Source organism: Bidens hawaiensis, unplaced genomic scaffold, assembly GCF_021521415.1.
Source record: "Bidens hawaiensis isolate Kalapana, Puna unplaced genomic scaffold, B.hawaiensis_p1.1 tig00014370_1, whole genome shotgun sequence".
Classification (NCBI taxonomy): Eukaryota; Viridiplantae; Streptophyta; class Magnoliopsida; order Asterales; family Asteraceae; genus Bidens; species Bidens hawaiensis.
In genome coordinates, this window is record NW_027492243.1 from 37375 (window position 1) to 55129 (window position 17755).

Sequence of the window (17755 nt, forward strand, 5' to 3'; positions counted from 1 at the left end):
GTTTTGCCTTAGTTGTGCTTAGGTATTTTTATGGTCCAGCTGCTCAATACGTAGGAAGGATGCTATGAGTAATTTGAGCTAAGGCTCATATTATTGGGCTAAGGCCCTGAGCTAAGGCTCATATTATTGGACGTTTTAGAGTTAAAACTCGTTAACGCGTTTGAGCTTGAAGCTCGCGCATGTATGTTTTACTTCGTTTTATATTTAGTTTGATGTCAATACAATGTTGTCATATTGCTCAAAATTAATAAAGGGAAGTGTGAAACATGTATGCAAAAGGTAATAAAACGCATATTAAGAGAAAATAGCGCGTATCATTATTCATAATGGCTTAAAAAGCCTTGATTACAAACTTGACAACTTTTACATGAAACATTTTCTAAGTTGTGCTGCGTTCCATGTGCGCGGGATCTTCTTTCCATTTAAATCTTTTAAAGCGTATGCGCCTTTTCCCAATTCTTCCGAGACTTGATAAGGTCCCTCCCAGTTGGGAGACATCTTTCCCGGGGGTATTGCGCGACTAGCTTCATTGTTTCGAAGGACAAAATCATTTTTCTTGAAGTGGCATTCTTTCACGCGCTGATTGTAATATTTTTCTAGTTTTTTCTTGTATTTGGCTTCGCTGATGATAGCCGCCTCTCTGCGCCCTTCAAGTAAATTGAGATCCAACCTCCTTTCTTGCTCATTATCCGTCTTACTCATCATGAGCACTCTATAGGATGGGCATCCAATTTCTGCTGGAATCATAGCCTCCGTTCCATAGGTTAGGCTGAACGGGGACTCGCCATTGCTGGTTTTGCTTAATGTCCTGTGCGCCCACAGGACATTAGGTAACTCCTCGACCCATGTATGGGACTCTCCCTCCAACCTTTTCTTCAGCCCATTCAGCAAGCTCTGGTTCGCGCGTTCCACTTGGCCATTCCCTTGAGGGTGGTATACTGAAGTGAAGATCTGGTTGATGCGCAATTCCTTAAGCCAACTGGATATCTTCCTGTTAGTGAATTGATTGCCATTGTCGCTCACGATTTCCATGGGCAGGCCAAAACGGCATACGATGTGACTCCAAAAAAATTGCTTCTTTGCCTCGGCTGTGATTTTTGCCAGTGGCTTGGCTTCAACCCATTTTGTGAAATAGTCTACTGCCACTACCAAAAACTTTACTCGCCCTGGCGCTTGCGGCAAGGGACCCACAATATCGATTGCCCACTTGTGGAAAGGCCATGCAGAGGTCACCGGAATCAAGTTGTTCTTTGGTCGCATGGTATTTGGCGCACAGCTCTGACACGCTTTGCATTTTTGGATCTCTTTTAACGCGTCCAAGTACATGCCTGGCCAATAGTAACCTGCGTTCATTGCCTTGGCGACCACCATGCGCGGGCCAGCATGTATTCCGCAGATTCCTTCGTGTATCTCTCTGATCACATAGCTTGCTTCCTCAGCGTCTAGGCATTTCATGAGTGGTCCAATATAAGAGTGTCAATATAACGTGCCATCGAGCAGTTCGTAGTTCTGCGACTTGTGTCTTATCTTCCTCGCCTGTGCGTGATCGTTTGGTACCTTTCCCTCCTTCAAGAATTCCATTATTGGAGTTATCCATGATGAAGGTGTTGTATGAATTACAAGAACAGACTTCGCTCCCACTGACGGGTTGCTTATTACTTCCACCCTGACATCCTTGCCAAAATGATCGAAGCTGGTTGATGCCATTTTGCTTAACGCGTCGGCGGACTTATTTTCACTGCGCGGAATGTGTATGATTCTGAAAAAGTCAAATTGTTCGGTGAGTTTCTTTGCCTGCTCTAGATACAGAGGCATGGTGTTCTCCTTGGCATCATAAAGGCCATTGATTTGTGCTGCTACCAGGTATGAATCTACATGAGCATCTAGCTTTTTAACTCCGAACTTGTGCGCGATGCGCAACCAGCCAGCAGGGCTTCATACTCAGCTTCATTGTTGGTGCTCTTGAAATCCAACCTGATTGCGTAGGTATACTCATGATTTTCTGGATCCACCAGTTTGAGGCCTGCGCCGGACCCTTCGTTGTTTGAAGCTCCATCAGTGAATAATCTCCAAACGTTTTCTTCATTATTGGCTTGCGGAGGGTCTACTTCGCGCTGAGCCTCTTCGACTTTTCCTTCAGGGATTTCTGCGATGAAATCAGCTAAAACTTATCCATTGATTGCCGGACGAGGCTTATAGGTGATCGTGTGCTCCCCTAATTCCAGCGCCCATTTTGTCAGCCTTCCTGAGAGCGCGGGACGCCGCAAGACTTGCTGGATGTTGTAACCAGTCAGGACTTCAATAGGATGACCATTGAAATATCTGTGAAGCTTGCGCGACGCATGCGTTAGTGATAAAACTAACTTTTCTCTGATGGTGTAGCGCGTCTCAGGATCTGTCAGCACCCGACTTACATAATAAATTGGTGTTTGGATTCCCTTGCGATCCACCAACAATACTGCGCCAATGGCGCGTTCTCCTGCTGACAGGTATAACGTTAAAGTTTCACCAGGTAGTGGAGCTGTGAGCGCAGGCAGATTTATCAGATATTCTTTTATCTCCCTGAAAGCTTGCTCGGCCTCAGGCGTCCACTTGAATTGGCTTTTCTTTAAGCAATTTCTCAATGTGTTAATGAATGGGGTAGATTTGCTTGCATGGTTTGCTAGGAACCTGTTAATTGATACCAATCTACCATTCAACTTTTGAACTTCCTTCATGGTGGATGGTGAGGGCATGCTGAGGATAGCCTCCACCTTCTCTGGGTTCACCTTGAAACCATCCTTGGTGACCATTACGCCGAGAAATTTCCCCTCTTCCACGCTGAATGTGCATTTGCTCGGGTTGAGCTTCATGTTTACTTCCTTTAGGCGCCGAAGGGTTTCTTCGATGTCTTTGAGCATTTGTTTTTCCTCTCTGCTTTTAATCACCAAATCATCCACGTAGACTTCTAAGTTTTTTCCAATCTGCTCGTTGAAAATTGTATCCATGAGTCTTTGGTAAGTGGCTCCTGCATTCTTCAAACCAAAGGGCATTTTTGTGTAACAGAAAACACCCTTGTCAGTTCTGAAAGCAGTCTTGTCTTCATCCTGCGGTGCCATTTGAATTTGGTGATAGCCCTTATAGGCATCCAGGAAACATTTGAGCTTAAATGGCGCCACAGAGTCCACCTTCGCGTCAATGTTTGGGAGGGGGTAGCAATCTTTTGGACACGCTTTGTTGAGGTCTTTGAAATCAATGCACATTCTCCATGACCCATTGCTCTTCTTTACCATCACAGGATTGGCTACCCATGTTTGGTATCGTATTGGGCGAATGATATTCGCGCGCAGTAGATCTTCTACTTGCTCATTCATGGCCTTTGTCTTCTCGTCTCCCATGACTCTTTTCTTTTGAGCAATTGGCTCTACAGACTTGAATGTGTTGAGAGAGTGTTGCGCCAGGTCTCGCGGAACCCCAGACATATCAGAATGTTGCCACGCGAAGACTGACGTATACGTTGTGAGCAATCTTTTCACTCTCACCCTTGTGTCATCTGATATCGTAGCTCCGATTGTGATTGTTTGTTCAGGGAATTTTGGGTTGAGAATCCATTCCTCTGGCGCGTTGTTTGCCACTGGAAGCTTCATTCTCCCTTCTCGAGGTATACTTGTTACTGCGCATAAATGATCTCGATACACAAATGTTACTCCTGTTGGTGTTGGGAACCCCAACGCGCCATGCGCTGGTGACGGTATGGCGTTGAATTGGGCAATCGTTCCTCTACCCAATATCATACTATGGCATGAAGTGGTGGGTAAGACCAGAAAGTTGACAATTTCAGCTCGCTTGTGCTTCTCATCCCCTATAGTTAGTTCGAATTGTATCTGACCTAGGGGGTGAATAATTTCGTTTGAGACACCTGAGATTGGTGCACTCACAACTTCGAGCCTTGCTTGGTCCTCCGGATCAAACTTCCTGAAACATTGCTCATACATGATGTCTGACTCACTACCGGTGTCCACCAGGACTCTTGACACCTCATAATGAGCGATGTGTGTAGTGATAACTAGAGGACTGCTGATAGACGGTCCGCCTCTGATTCTTGGAAATATTACTTGTTGCTCGCGCCAATCCCCTTGGATTTGCTCGCTTCTCTTCCTCGATCTTTGCCCTTGCCTTCCTCCTTCAGCTACACAGATTCTTTTGAATTTTTTACTGGCTGAGGCTCCGTCTGGTTGTTCGTTCTCTGGTCTTGGGTTTTTTACTAGGTGAGCCAACTTGCCTGATTTCACATCTTTTTCGATCGCATCCTTCAAATGGTGGCATGCATCGGTGTTGTGCCCTGTGGATTTGTGAAACTCACAATATTTGCCATTGTTTGGTGGTCCCTTATGGAGTAATGGCGTGGGGCTTTTAAACTGGACATTCTCTGTGCTTAACACTTGCGAAGGCGTTTTGGTGAGGGGAGTCCATATTCTTGGTAGAGGTCTATTAGGCTCTCTGCCGCCTTGCTTCTTGTCACCCTCTCCGCGATTAAGAATGTCTTTTTGGGGCTGGGGTGAACTTTGTTGCGCTTGCTTTTCTGCGGGAGAATAATTGGTTTGTTGCAACCTGGACCATACGGAGTTTTGTTTGCCCCTCCTGTCATTGTTGCGCGGTGCTTCTGTTTGATGCCCTCTATCTCTTGCTCTGTCTTGGGCAATTTGTTTTTCATTTCGCGCGAAGACTCGCGATGCTTCCATAAGCTTAGCCCAAGTGGTTGGCATGCCTTCTCTACTCACGAGAGCTCTGCGGAGTTGATCACTGCGCGCACCTTGTATAAAGGCAACGCGCAAGAGTTGTTCAGTGATGCCTCCAATTGCAAGAGATTCCTGATTGAAACGAGTTATGTAGTCCTCAATGGTTTCATCATTCCTGCGCACGCAGTGCATGATGTCATCGGGGTCGCGCGTGTGTCTGCGCTGCTGTACAAAGTGAGCCTGGAACTTTTTCAATAGCTCTTCGAACCCATCGATTTGTCCTGTCGGCAAGCTTTCGAACCAGACACGCGCTGCGCCCGTGAGGCAGCGAGCAAACATGTGACACCATGTTGGCATCGTCCAGCTTTCTAGGTTTCCAGTGTTGTAAAAACCTTGTAAGAAATCATCTGGATCTGTTGTGCCATCGTACTTGCCTAAACCACTTGGCATCTTGGTTTTGTGTTGAATGGGAGCCTTCGCAATGCGCTCAGTGAATTTTGAATGTTTCACCAAGATGGCTGGCCTATATGGCGTGGTTACGTCCACTTGCTCTTTCGCTTGTGGGTTGTATGGTGTGTATAGATCCATATCAGCCTTGGCTCCAGGTGCTATGTTCATGTGAAAAATATAAGATAGAGAGACGATGTACGTTGTGCAATATTAGCAAGACGTGCGGTCAGAGCATGGTGATATGTTTGTCTTAAATTGAGAAAGTGGGTTATAAACAAAATAACTACATAAAATGTACAACCTATTTTTTTTAATGTTAATTTGGTTCTGATTGAAATGGAACCTTACGTATGTATATATTATAGTGGCTAGAAGAGGTGGTGACGGTGACAACTAGGTGGTGTGAGTGGTAGTTGAGGTGGTGAATGGTAACGGCGTTGATGTTGGCAGTAGTGGAGACAGTGGTGAATGGTGTTGGTGGCAGGGAATGCCCACCTAATTTGGGTTCATGTTCGTTTTGTAGAATTAGCCCATCAACATGAAATCCATTAGCCCGTCAACACGACACGATTGATAGCCTTGGACCCGTTTAAGTTAGCAAGTTGTATTGAAGTGACCTATTATGACCCTTTTTAAGTTAGTTCTAAGAGCTATATTGTTAGTAATAATCTTTGTGTGTATTTAAATATACTTAGCCAATGTTGGGCCCATTTTAAACCCTTAAAAAAACGGTTAGGTCGGTTGTGTAACATGTCAAAACAGGTCCAAACATAATCAGCCCGTGTCAAAACAGGTCATTTTCAAAATGTGTCAATTTAATTCGCATCAAAACGGGTTCTAACAAAAATGTGTTCTGGTTGAGTGATTCGCTTATAAAAAAGCCTATCATGCGGCATAATATGTGGCGGAGACAAACAGTGGTCGTGAATGATGCTAGCCCATTTGGACATGTTTTAAGTTAAGAAGATTTACAAGACTAGAATCAATTTGACCTGTTGTCTAATTTGAGGTGACCCGTTTGATCCCTTAGGGCCTGTTCGTTTCACGGATTTGAATTGAATTGGATGGAATGGGATTTTAAATCCCACGGATTCTTGTGTTCGTTTCACTATTGACTAGAGTTGGAATGGAAAGAGAATCCCACGAAATCCTATTTTCATAGGATTCTAAAATCCCACACCTTTTGAAGGGATTGTGATAAGTATTCATGGGATTTTAAAACCTAAAGCATCAGACGCCTCTCTTTCTCTTCACACTATCCTCTTCACATCTCAACCTCCACCACCGTCTACTCCCGGCCGCCGTGCTCCGCCGTCGTGCGGTGCTCCGCGCCGTTGTCCACCGCCGTGCTCCGCCTCCATGATGCACCGCCGCCGTTCTCATCCACAATCAACTTCTTCCACAGGCTTTTCCTTTCTTTTATTTCTAAAATACCAAATCTGATATGGGTTCTTTGATTATGGAAATTATTATTATTATCTATTTATTTTTTTAATTTCTTTTATCAATCAGTGCATTCATGTCACTAAAATTATATGGATTTTATGTGAAGAGGTGATGAGCTACAGTATAGTTTCTGATTCATTGATTTTTGTAGTATCTTGTGGTTTGATTCATTGATTTTTGTAGTATCTTGTGGTTTGATGTAAAAAAATTTGGTAGATACACTGTTTGTTATAATGCTTTGATTAACCTTTGGTAGAAAAAGTATTTTGTAGGGGTGTTCACGGTCCGGTTTGAACGGTTTTTGGGTTAAACCGTGACCAAACTGTTAGTACCGGTTTTTGGTAATTGAAAATCGAAACCGAACCATAACAATCAAAACCGAACCCAACCGAACCGTTACTAACGGTTTGGTCCGGTTCGGTTTCACGGTTTAATGAATAGCTTAAAAAGGTTTGAAATGCACTTCAATTTGTACTTCTACTTACACTACATTTTTGTTTGTAATGTGTAAATAGGAAATGGCTCGACTTAGTTTACAAACTCGCAAACGTATCCAAAGGAATAGGACACTGATTATGGCATGGTGGAACCAACTTATTTCAACAGTTTCTTTGCTTGTACTTTCACTTTACATGTTGATAGTCAAATACAAAATGGATAAACCACGCATTCGACACTTTTCAACAAAAACAGATCGATATTCCATATTGTATAGGAATGTTTATGAGAGTGACATTATGTCTATATCTCAAATTAGGATGAATCGAGCTTGTTTTAGTAAATTGTGCGACATGCTTAAAACATTTGGAGGATTAAAAGAAAATAGGAATATGGACATTGATGAACAAGTAGCCATCTTTCTTCACACCATAGCTCATAATGTTAAGAATCGGGTCATGATATGTCGTTTTCATCGGTCGGGAGACACAATTAGTAGATGTGTTTCTTGAGTTTGTAATGCAATGATTAGATTGCATTCACGTTTGCTGAAGAAGCCCGAACCTGTTCCTGAGAATTCTACTGATCATAAGTGGAAATGGTTCAAGGTATTATGCAATCATTATACTTTTTTTTATAACTTGCATTAGGGATTAGATATGTATAGTAACACCTTTTTTGTACGTTTTGATTTTAGAATTGTTTGGGGGCTTTGGATGGAACATACATAAAATGTTTAGTGCCTAGTGAAGAAAAACCTAAATATAGAACAAGAAAAGGAGAGATTGCTATGAATGTGTTAGGCGTGTGTTCACAAGATATGCAATTTATATTTGTGTTACCCGGCTGGGAAGGGTCGGCGGCTGATGGTAGAGTTCTTCGAGATGCTCTTGACAGGCCACATGGATTGAAAGTTTCAAGGCCGGGTATGTAACAATATAGATATTATTTAGGTGTATAGAATAAATATAGTAAATTGAGGTAGCTTTGGTGTTTATTAACTATAATGTATTTTAGGTTATTATTTGGTGGATGCGGGATACACAAATGGAGAAGGTTTCCTTGCCCCTTATAGAGGCCAAAGATATCATTTAAATGATTTGCGTGATGGACACCAACCCACTAATCTAAAAGAATTGTTTAACATGAAACATTCGTCAGCAAGAAATGTTATAGAAAGATGTTTTGGTATTTTAAAGGCAAGGTGGGCAATTTTGAGAGATCACTCGTACTATCCCATTAACCAAAAAAATAGGATCATAATGGCATGTTGTTTGCTTCATAACTTTATTAGGAGAGAAATGCCAATAGATCCATTTGGTAATAAGGACGATGACGAGGACGAGGATGAGGCCGAGGGCGAGGAAGAGACCGAGGTTGAGGACGTAACTGCGGATGAAGATGGTGGGGAAGACGAAGATAATATAACTTATATTAGAACTTCAAATGAGTGGACAACATTTAGAAACAATCTTGCCCAAAGCATGTTTGACTCTTGGAATGCTACCAATTGATTAAGAATGTCTTAGAAACTAATTGCTTATGTTATTTTTGTGTTGATTATGTTATTTGGTGATGTTGAATTATTAAACACTTGCTTATGATATTTTGTGTTGATTATGCTATTTTGGTGGTATTGGATGATTAAATACTTTTTTGTAATGTTTTTTTTTTGTTTAGCTTTTATGATATTTATGTGATTCTTATATTATTGTGTTATTGTATTGTTTGTGCTAATTTTAAACAATATATATATATATATATATATATATATATATATATATATATATATATATATATATATGTTTTAGTTAATGTTTTTCTATAGAAATGAAGAGCAGTGGTCGAAAATATCGAGGGTGGAGTGTTGAAGAAGATGCAAAACTTATTGAGGCCTTTGTAGACATGATTAACACGAAGGGATTTAAATCCGACAATGGCTTTAGAACCGGGTACTTGCAACATCTTGAATCATCATTGAAAGAATCACTTTCCGGAACGGACCTTTTGGCTAGACCGCACATCGAATCAAGAGTCAAAACAATGAAAAGAGATTGGGCAGTCGTTCATGAGATGCTAAACACTAGTGGATTTGGTTATGATAAATAACATAATTGTGTAACCGCTGAAGCTCCCGTGTGGGAAGCTTATGTTGAGGTATATGTTACATTTTTATGTTATTAACATTTTTTATTTGTTTAATCATAAAATGTATTGATGTTTTGTTATTATAATATTATCTTGTCAATAGAAACATCCAACGGCAGATAAATGGAAACGTAAAATTCTTCCTCATTATGAAGAAATGTTTGTTATTTTTGGAAATGATAGAGCTCAAGGTAATAGAGCCAAAAGTGTGGCCGAGATGGAAGAAGAGGCGAATAGGGAAGAACTAGAGGACCAAAGGGATGATGGATTTGACGAGTTTAGTCATAATGAAGGCACTAATGCAAGTGTTCAAGTTGAAGAAATTTCAAGTGGTCGAGGTAAGAAGAGGAAACGTGCAAGCCAATCTAATTCTTTGTTTCAAAATTTCAATGATGCGGTTGTGTTATTTGGTGATCGTCTTAAGGAAACGTCGACCGAATTGAGTGAAGGGATAAAGTATGAACTTGAGAAAGAAAAGAAAAGAACAATGATCACTTCCGAGATTAAAAAAATCACATCTTTGTCTCAATTGGAAAAGTTTAAAGCTATTGAAGAAATCAAAAGTGACTATAATAGGGTGTCGACCTTTTGGGATTTGGGTGAAGAAGAAAGAGAGGATTGGGTAAGGTTTTTGTTGTCTAAGTGAAAGTTTGGTGATGTCATATGTTCGTATTTTGATACTTTTATTAGTGTCGTTTACAACTTGTCGTCATCTGTTAGAACGACTTTTATTCGCATTTTAAAAACTTTCTAATCGTATGTTTGAATATTGGTTTTAGCATGATATGTTTTAATTAGTAGATGCAACAATATGCAAAATTATTATTGGTCTAGACATGTATGATGAAGATGGGTGATAAGGGTTTTTTGACTTAACCGAATCAAATGTTTATTTATGGTGTTGTTATGATGTTTTATTGTGTGATAAGCATAAAAACATATATATTCTTTTTTTTATTATTTTGTTAAATTTTTTAATAGTCCTATATTTTTATATTAGTTTTAATTTTTGTAAAATTATTTTTGGGTTTTTTATATATTTTTCATTTTTTATATATATTTTTATGTTTATTATTATTATCTTTTTGATTTTTAAATATATTTTTTTATTTTTAAATAAATTTTTGATTTTTTAATCAAAATTTTTATATTTAGTTTTTTAGATTTTTTTAAATTATTACTTTCCTTTTGTTATTTTATTATTTATATATTAGTAGTTTTAAGGGAAATGAATAGAATGAAGAAGATTCCAATTCCAATTCCAATTCCAATTCCAATTCGAAGTTACTCGAAACCGCCCATTCATAGGCAAATTGGTCAAAATGGTAACCTCTACAACAACATTAACCAACAAAGAACTTCATGTATAGGTAATAAGTTACTAACTAACCATTCAACTCTATAAATTTGACAATTTTCTATCAAATAACATTATAAACAAAATATATCCTTCAAATAGCTTCTTGTTTCTCATGATCCTCTGATATGATCTTCTTCCAAAACCAATGCCTCTGCCACATCAGCATCATCTCTTCAATAGGAACTCCTTTCGTTTCGGGTAGGAATACGTAAACAAAAACCGTCATTACAGTAATCCAACCCGCAAAGAACAAAAACAGCCCGAACTTCAACCCGCAAAGGAGAGAAAGGAAAGATTGTGCTATGACGAAAGTGAAGAATAAGTTGACCGCAACCGTGATGCTTTGACCTGCTGACCGCGTCTCTAATGGGAATATCTCACTTGGCACTGTCCAACCGAGTGGGCCCCATGACCACCCGAACGCCACCACAAAGAGACAAATAACAACCACCACGGCGATTGAATAACCCCGTGAGAGTTCTTGATCGTCTCCGAATTTAAGGCCTAATATTATGCCTACAGTCACCTGTTTCAAAGCACAAGATTGTAGTAGAATAAGTGGTAGAATGTAAAAGGTCAAAACGGGTCAATATGGGTGTGGCCTAGGGGTCGTTTGGGCTCAACTGAACTGTAAATAAGAATTGAGTTTTTGAAAACTGTTCGGTTTCTGTTTTTCGGTATTTGAAAATCGTTTGGACTTCTATCGGTGTTTAGTTTTCAAAAAATGGGTTTGGTTCGGTTTTGCAACTTGGACTCAAATTTTGGGCCTAAGAAAATGATCTTGCACTTAAAACTTTGAGCCTAAATCCATTTTTGTTAATTCATGATTAAGTGATTATTACACGTTAATATTAGGCTACACTATTTATTAACTTTTTATGAATTACCTAACATTAAAAAATTGAATTATAATACACAAATTCAATAATAGAAGTTATCATTATTAAATTTTATTAAGAAATTACATCGAAATAGAAGGCCAGCGGGCAACAAGTTGCGCCGCTACCCCTTTTTGAATAGCAAAACCTAATCTTTTAAAAACTATGTTCGGTGTGGTTTTTGTTACATGCTCGGTTTGGTTTTACTGTTCGGTTTGGTTTTTGTTACATGCAAAACTGAAACGAACCGGACAATTGGTTTTTGAAAAAGGCATAAAAACCAAACCATCGGTTTTGGGTTTGGTTCGTTTATACGGTTCGGGTTGTTTTCCGTTTTTGGTACATGAAAAACTGAACTGAAATTTGGTTTCTGAAAATAATATAAAACCAAACTGCCGTTTTGAGTCGAGTCAGGTTCTGTTATGTCAGTTACGAGTTAAAACATTCATTATGGGTCTGTGTAAACTGGTCAAGCGGGCAACAAGCTGCAACACTTTGTTATCAGTTTCTAAAGAATTTTAAAATAACTGACAGGTTAAATATCATCACCAAATTAACTAAATCTACATATTTCAACATTACCTGACAAATAATCATTTGAATGCCTCCACCAATCAACAACAGCCTTCTTCCCAACTTGTCAACCGTTGCGATAGACACCAAAGTTGAAAGAGCAAGAACTGCACCCGTCAAAGCCGACGAATAAAGCGACGCATTCCCCTTAAACCCCATACTTTGAAACAACACCGGCGCATAAAACAATATCGAATTAATCCCAGTCAATATCTGAAACATCGGCATACAAACCGCCATAACTAGCTGCGGTCTGTTCCTCTTTTCCAAAATGTTCCTAAACGGATGTTTCACCGAGTTAGCCAACTCACTTGCATCAACCATGTCTTCAAACTCGGCATCCACATTGTGGGTCCCACGTATTCTTTCGAGGACTTTTCTACCTTTTTCCTTTGACCCTTGTTCTATTAAGCTGTTTGGTGTTTCTGGTAAAAGTATGCCACCAACGGTCATTAAAAGTGCGGGGGCAGCGGCTAGTCCTAATGATAGCCGCCAGCCCCAGTGGTCGAGCTTGCTCGTCCCGTAGTTGATCATGTTTGCTGAGAAGATTCCTAGAGTGGTGGCTAGTTGGAACATCATGTTTAAGCCTCCTCTTAGATGAGTTGGTGCCATTTCAGATAAATAGAGTGGTATCGCCTGAAATAATTAGTAAAAAGGTCGGGTTAGATTGGGTTGTGTTGACTCGTCAACACTTTTACCGTTTTTTAATTCATAAATAATTTAGTATTTAATATTTGTGACGCGAATACCAAAACTATTATTGAAATAGTCATCCATTTTCTTAAAGATAAAGCAAGTTAGCACTAATATTTGTGGAAAAACTCGAGCCAAGTTATATCTTGAGCCAAAACATACGGACCATTTGTGTAATTAACTCAAATAATTACGTAAATGTATACTTATTATATTAAATACATACCAATGCGCAGGTTTGAGCCTGAGACCTCACCTCTAAGAGGCATGCGCCTCTACCAAGTGGGCTAACCCCACATTGGCTTGATTAAAGTTATATATAGATAATAAGTGAGCCTAGTCGAGTTTGATGAGCGACATTTGGGCACAAGTTTTTTATTAAATGAGCTCTAATAGAAGCTCAAGTTTGGGCTTGAGCTCCTTTAAGCTTCGCTCGATTCAAGCTTTAATGAGCCTATAACAAGCAGATCTCGAGTATCTAACAAGCTACTCGGCTTGTTTACACCCCTACTTATACTTATTAAACCCAATGTGTTGGATTTTTTATACTCATAATGGCTAATACCATAAGTCAAAATAACATTATCCATCAGTTAATGGTCCCTATTTGTAGTCAACAATGTGAAATTTTCAACTTATAATTAAATTGTATGACACCAAGCATGTCAAAATATGCATGTCAAAACAGGTCAGGTAACGGGTCAAAATAATTTACCTGATTACCGAATCCAATGCCAACACCAAGCATGATTCGGCCCAAAAGAAGCATTACAAAGTTAAGCGCTGCGGCATTAAGTGCTGCGCCCACAAGAAAACTAAGCCCACCACAAATTATGCTGACCCGACGTCCATATGTTTGTGTCACGGGTGATGCAAACAAGGTTGCAACCAAGCCAGCAAGGTATAATGATGAGGTGAATGCTGCTAAGCCTTGGTCATTGAACTTGCAATAGTTGTTTTCATGTGAATGCATCTTCTTTAAGTACACTGTTGGGAAGAACTTTTTAAGGAATGCATCCATGGATGTCACACCTCCTGGTTAAATCACGTTTGGTTAGTAGGATATTAGCGCTTAGCGTTCTTGTTTTTTTCTCAAAAGTTTGTATTTTTTGAAGAATAATTGGTATGTGTAATATGATTACAAAAGTCATATTATTTTATTATTAATCTAAAATGATTTAGGAGATTTTATGTTGAGGTGTTCTTGGTCTTGTTCAGCTGGTTTCGATGAAAATTTTGGGTTGAATCGTTATCTATGGTTCTAGTGAACGAAAAACCAACTAGCTAGGTGGGTGCTGTTCGGGTTGGGTTTGGTAAAATGAACACTTTTTGCGTTCTTTGGGAAAGTATATATAGTTTTTTTGAACAGTCAAATATATATTATATATAAACTATCCCTAGTGAGGTTCGAACCTCTGACAATCATTTTGAAAGTTATTTTAAAAGTTTTAAAAGTAAATCAACTTTGTCACCACATAAAATGGTGTAGGGTTTTTTTTTGGGAAATATTGATATTTGAATTACGATTACAAACGTTACTGCATTGTGATCTAAAATGATTCATGAGATCTTATCACTTATGCATTAAAGTTAAACTTTTAATGACTTTTAAGTTTTGACCCATTTAAATAAATTCAACTTTCTCTTACCAAACAAGAAAAGTAGAAAACTAGGATCAATCAATCTCCCTTTATGTTTTGATTATTAATTTGATTTTAACAAAATTCATATTTAAGAGTAGATAGTATTTATCCGGTCGGTTTTCGGGTTATTCTGTTTAATCGAATACAAAAATTTTAAAACTAAAGTCAAATTCAAATGCGATCCGAATAAGCTTATTCAAATTCAGGTCTATTTGATTATACCAAATTACCAAAAAAATATACATAAGTAAAAAAAATAGAAAAATTCGGTTCACGGATCGAAATTTAATTTCGGTTGGGTTTGGATTTCGAGTTTCTCGAGCCAGTTGGAACAACCACCCATAAAATTTATGGGGTTAAAAAACTTTGAAGGAAAGAAAATAAAATCACCTGAAATTCCAATATCATAACCAAAAATTGATCCACCAACAGCAGCAACAATGCATGCAATGATGACGTAAGCAGTAACTCTTCCTTGATATTGTTCTGCTCTGTCCTTTGCCATTCCTGTTGGTGCAAAAGATACTCCTGCCATCTTCACACACACAGAAACACACACAGAGAAAAGGCGTTTGAAAGAGAGACTCAAGTTTCTATATGAAAATAATATAATAATTGAATTTGTTTGAGTTTGATGACTTTGAGGGTCCCATAAATTAATAAATGCTAGTTGAGATGACTTCATCTTTATGGTTGCCAAAACAAATATCTAACTCCTGATTTAATATATGTATTTGAAGTGTGTATTACAATCAACATTATAGTTTTTTTTCAATTAAAATATGTATTATTTGATCAAGTTGTATATGATTACAATCAGTTTATAATAAACAATATTTTTATATATTTTTTTGAATTAAAAGTATTTCTTTGACAACTATGTAGCATATTTTAATTCTTGAATTTAATTAATAAAAATCCGTTTATTTGAATTTGATGGGTTAATATTCAAAGATAAGTGTTTAACAACTAGTTTCCTAATTAATATCTAACTCATATTTTAAAAATAACATCTAACTTCCAATAATAGGTATTTTATATTTATTTGAAGTATAAAGTTGTTTTGTTTGGATTAGTGAGTTGTATAATTTCAGCTAAGATTTAATTAAGAGAAATTCATTCACTTATAACTTCTTTTACCATTTATGATAAATTGTTTGCAGATAAAAAAATGAACTTCCAAATATTCCAGTTGATCCGGTAATGGTTTGTTATCTAATTTATAGAAAATACTCAAATAGAAATGAGATATCAGTCGATTTTTTATAATCTTGTAATACTATTACACATGATAAAAGCAAAATAATAATAATAATAATAATAATAATAATATAAAAGAGGAGACAGAACAATATAAACACATGGCATCATCTTCTTGTTACTAGCCTGAATTAGAATAAGAAAACAAAATGATATAACTTACTCAATATATAATACGGTTCATGTGCAAAGTAATTTGCGGTTAAAAAGCCTAATAAACAATAGAAAGGCATCACGTGTGCGCATGTGACTTTATAGATAAGGGTTTTGCGTCCGTTAATAAACGTAGGTTTTTGGCAGCATATCAGCGTCATGTTAAATGATATAATAACACGTTACTCTTTTGTATTCAAAATACCATTCCAAGCGTAGACACATAACAATGCTATATCGTTCATTACCCACATACCCATGCCTTTTTAAAATGGGAATAATAGTGTCATGTTTAATGCATAAGAACATGGTTATATCGCAAAAACGTGTTATAACTTATTTTAGAAAGAGTGTATTTTTAAAATATAGCAATGTAGTTATAAGTGGTATTTGATAACCAGGTTAATATTTCATTTATATTCATAACAAACTCATAATAAACTCATATTAAAGAGAATCCAGTTCAATTTTATGAAATAATCATACAAAAAAATTTGATAAAATATATGAAAGTTGTTTTGAGTTTTAAAAAAATGGTGCAACTACCATTTAATGGTAAAAAGGCAACACAAGAGTGAATTTCTCTTTAACCGCTTTTAGTTTTATTTAATTCCAATTAATTACCAAACTACGACTATGCTAATTCTAACCATTAATGTAACATCTTTAAATTTTCGAGCCAAAAATGTAAATTCCTAAAGTCAAAGAACTTAAAATGAAAAATCTGGAAATCAAGACCCATCGTGCTACGCAATGGATCAGGAAGCAACTCATCGGGATACGCAATGGATATTTCACAAAAACCCAGGAAATGACGGTGTTGCACTACACGACTGCCAGAACCTTAGGGTCACCGCGATACACAGTGACCAGGTTAAGCAATCGTTATAAAATTCGTCAATTTTCGAAACATGAAATCGAACCAGATTTGAATTTTTTGATTTAACCCGAATTTGCGAAGCCCTAAAATCAAATGTTTTTTATACAAGAATTTAGAGCGTGAAGTCATTACTCGCGATCTTCAATTTTTTTTCCTTTCTATCAACTTAATTAGAGTTTGTAAATTGTATAAAAGTATTATAATTTATAAACTAGAAGTGGTAGACTTGTAATATATGATTTTAAATATGAATAGACAAAATAGCAAAAGTCGTCCTTTATGTTTAAATGTTTTTTTAATAGACATCCTTTAATAAAAGAAATGACAGAAGACGTATTTCATGTTTCAAATTCCTTTCAAGTTTTGTCCTTTGTCACTAACCTAGTTAAATTATTTTGTTAAATCTGGTCATGTGCCTTGCACACAAGGCCAGTGTGGTCACTTACCCCTTTAAGGGTTGTTTGTGTAATTACACTAAAGATTTGATCTGCGTGGTTGTGGTATTGCTCAATTAGTTGTGGATTGCTAAATGAATTATGTGTTTACTGCTTTATGTTTGGTTGGTATCTCATCCTCATAGTATGATCATACGTCGTCCGAGTAGACATGTCCGAATCTAATGGCATGTTCGAAAAGATACATTTGTTTACTTTTATTTTTGTTGTTTATTGGCTGCGAATTTGTCCGAGTAGACATGTCTGTAATCTAGTGGCATGATCGAAAGAGACTTATACTTGTTTAATATTAATTGGTGCTATTCATATACGCAAAGAATTGTTTATTTATCATTATTATTATTATAAACCGTGGTTACTCGCGCAACATGTGTTGTTGACAAATTATTTTAACGCATAATGCAGGTTGTTATATGAGGTGAATTGAAGTGAAGAATTAATATGGACTTAGGCTAAAATTATAAAAATCTAAATGTTGTATTAATTTCTTTTTCATTTGATAATTTGTGTACGATTGTTGTAATAAATAATCTAGATATTGACACTTATGTCGCGCCCCGGCATATTCCACCGTAGGTTGGGGTGTGACAATCGTGGCACGTGTCCAACCATGTGGTAGGTCTACGTATCGATTTAACAAGCCTAGGGGTAGCTTCGCGC

The 17755-nt window shown here is 37.5% G+C and overlaps 2 protein-coding genes and 1 pseudogene across 2 annotated transcripts in view; 1 reads left to right on the forward strand and 2 right to left on the reverse strand.

Annotated features, from left to right (window-relative positions):
- LOC143546515 (disease resistance protein RML1B-like) overlaps window positions 1–17755 on the reverse strand; it is a 131151-nt gene that overhangs the window by 17920 nt on the left and 95476 nt on the right. The window lies entirely within an intron of this gene.
- Window positions 8958–9954, forward strand: LOC143546511 (uncharacterized; annotated as a pseudogene).
- On the reverse strand, window positions 10569–14944 carry LOC143546512 (sugar carrier protein A-like). Its single transcript, XM_077038172.1, has 4 exons — window positions 14738–14944; window positions 13420–13739; window positions 12021–12647; window positions 10569–11086 (listed from the first exon to the last, which is right to left on the reverse strand). Exons 1-4 carry the CDS (start codon window positions 14880–14882, stop codon window positions 10652–10654), a joined length of 1527 nt encoding a protein of 508 aa, XP_076894287.1. The 5' UTR covers window positions 14883–14944; the 3' UTR covers window positions 10569–10651.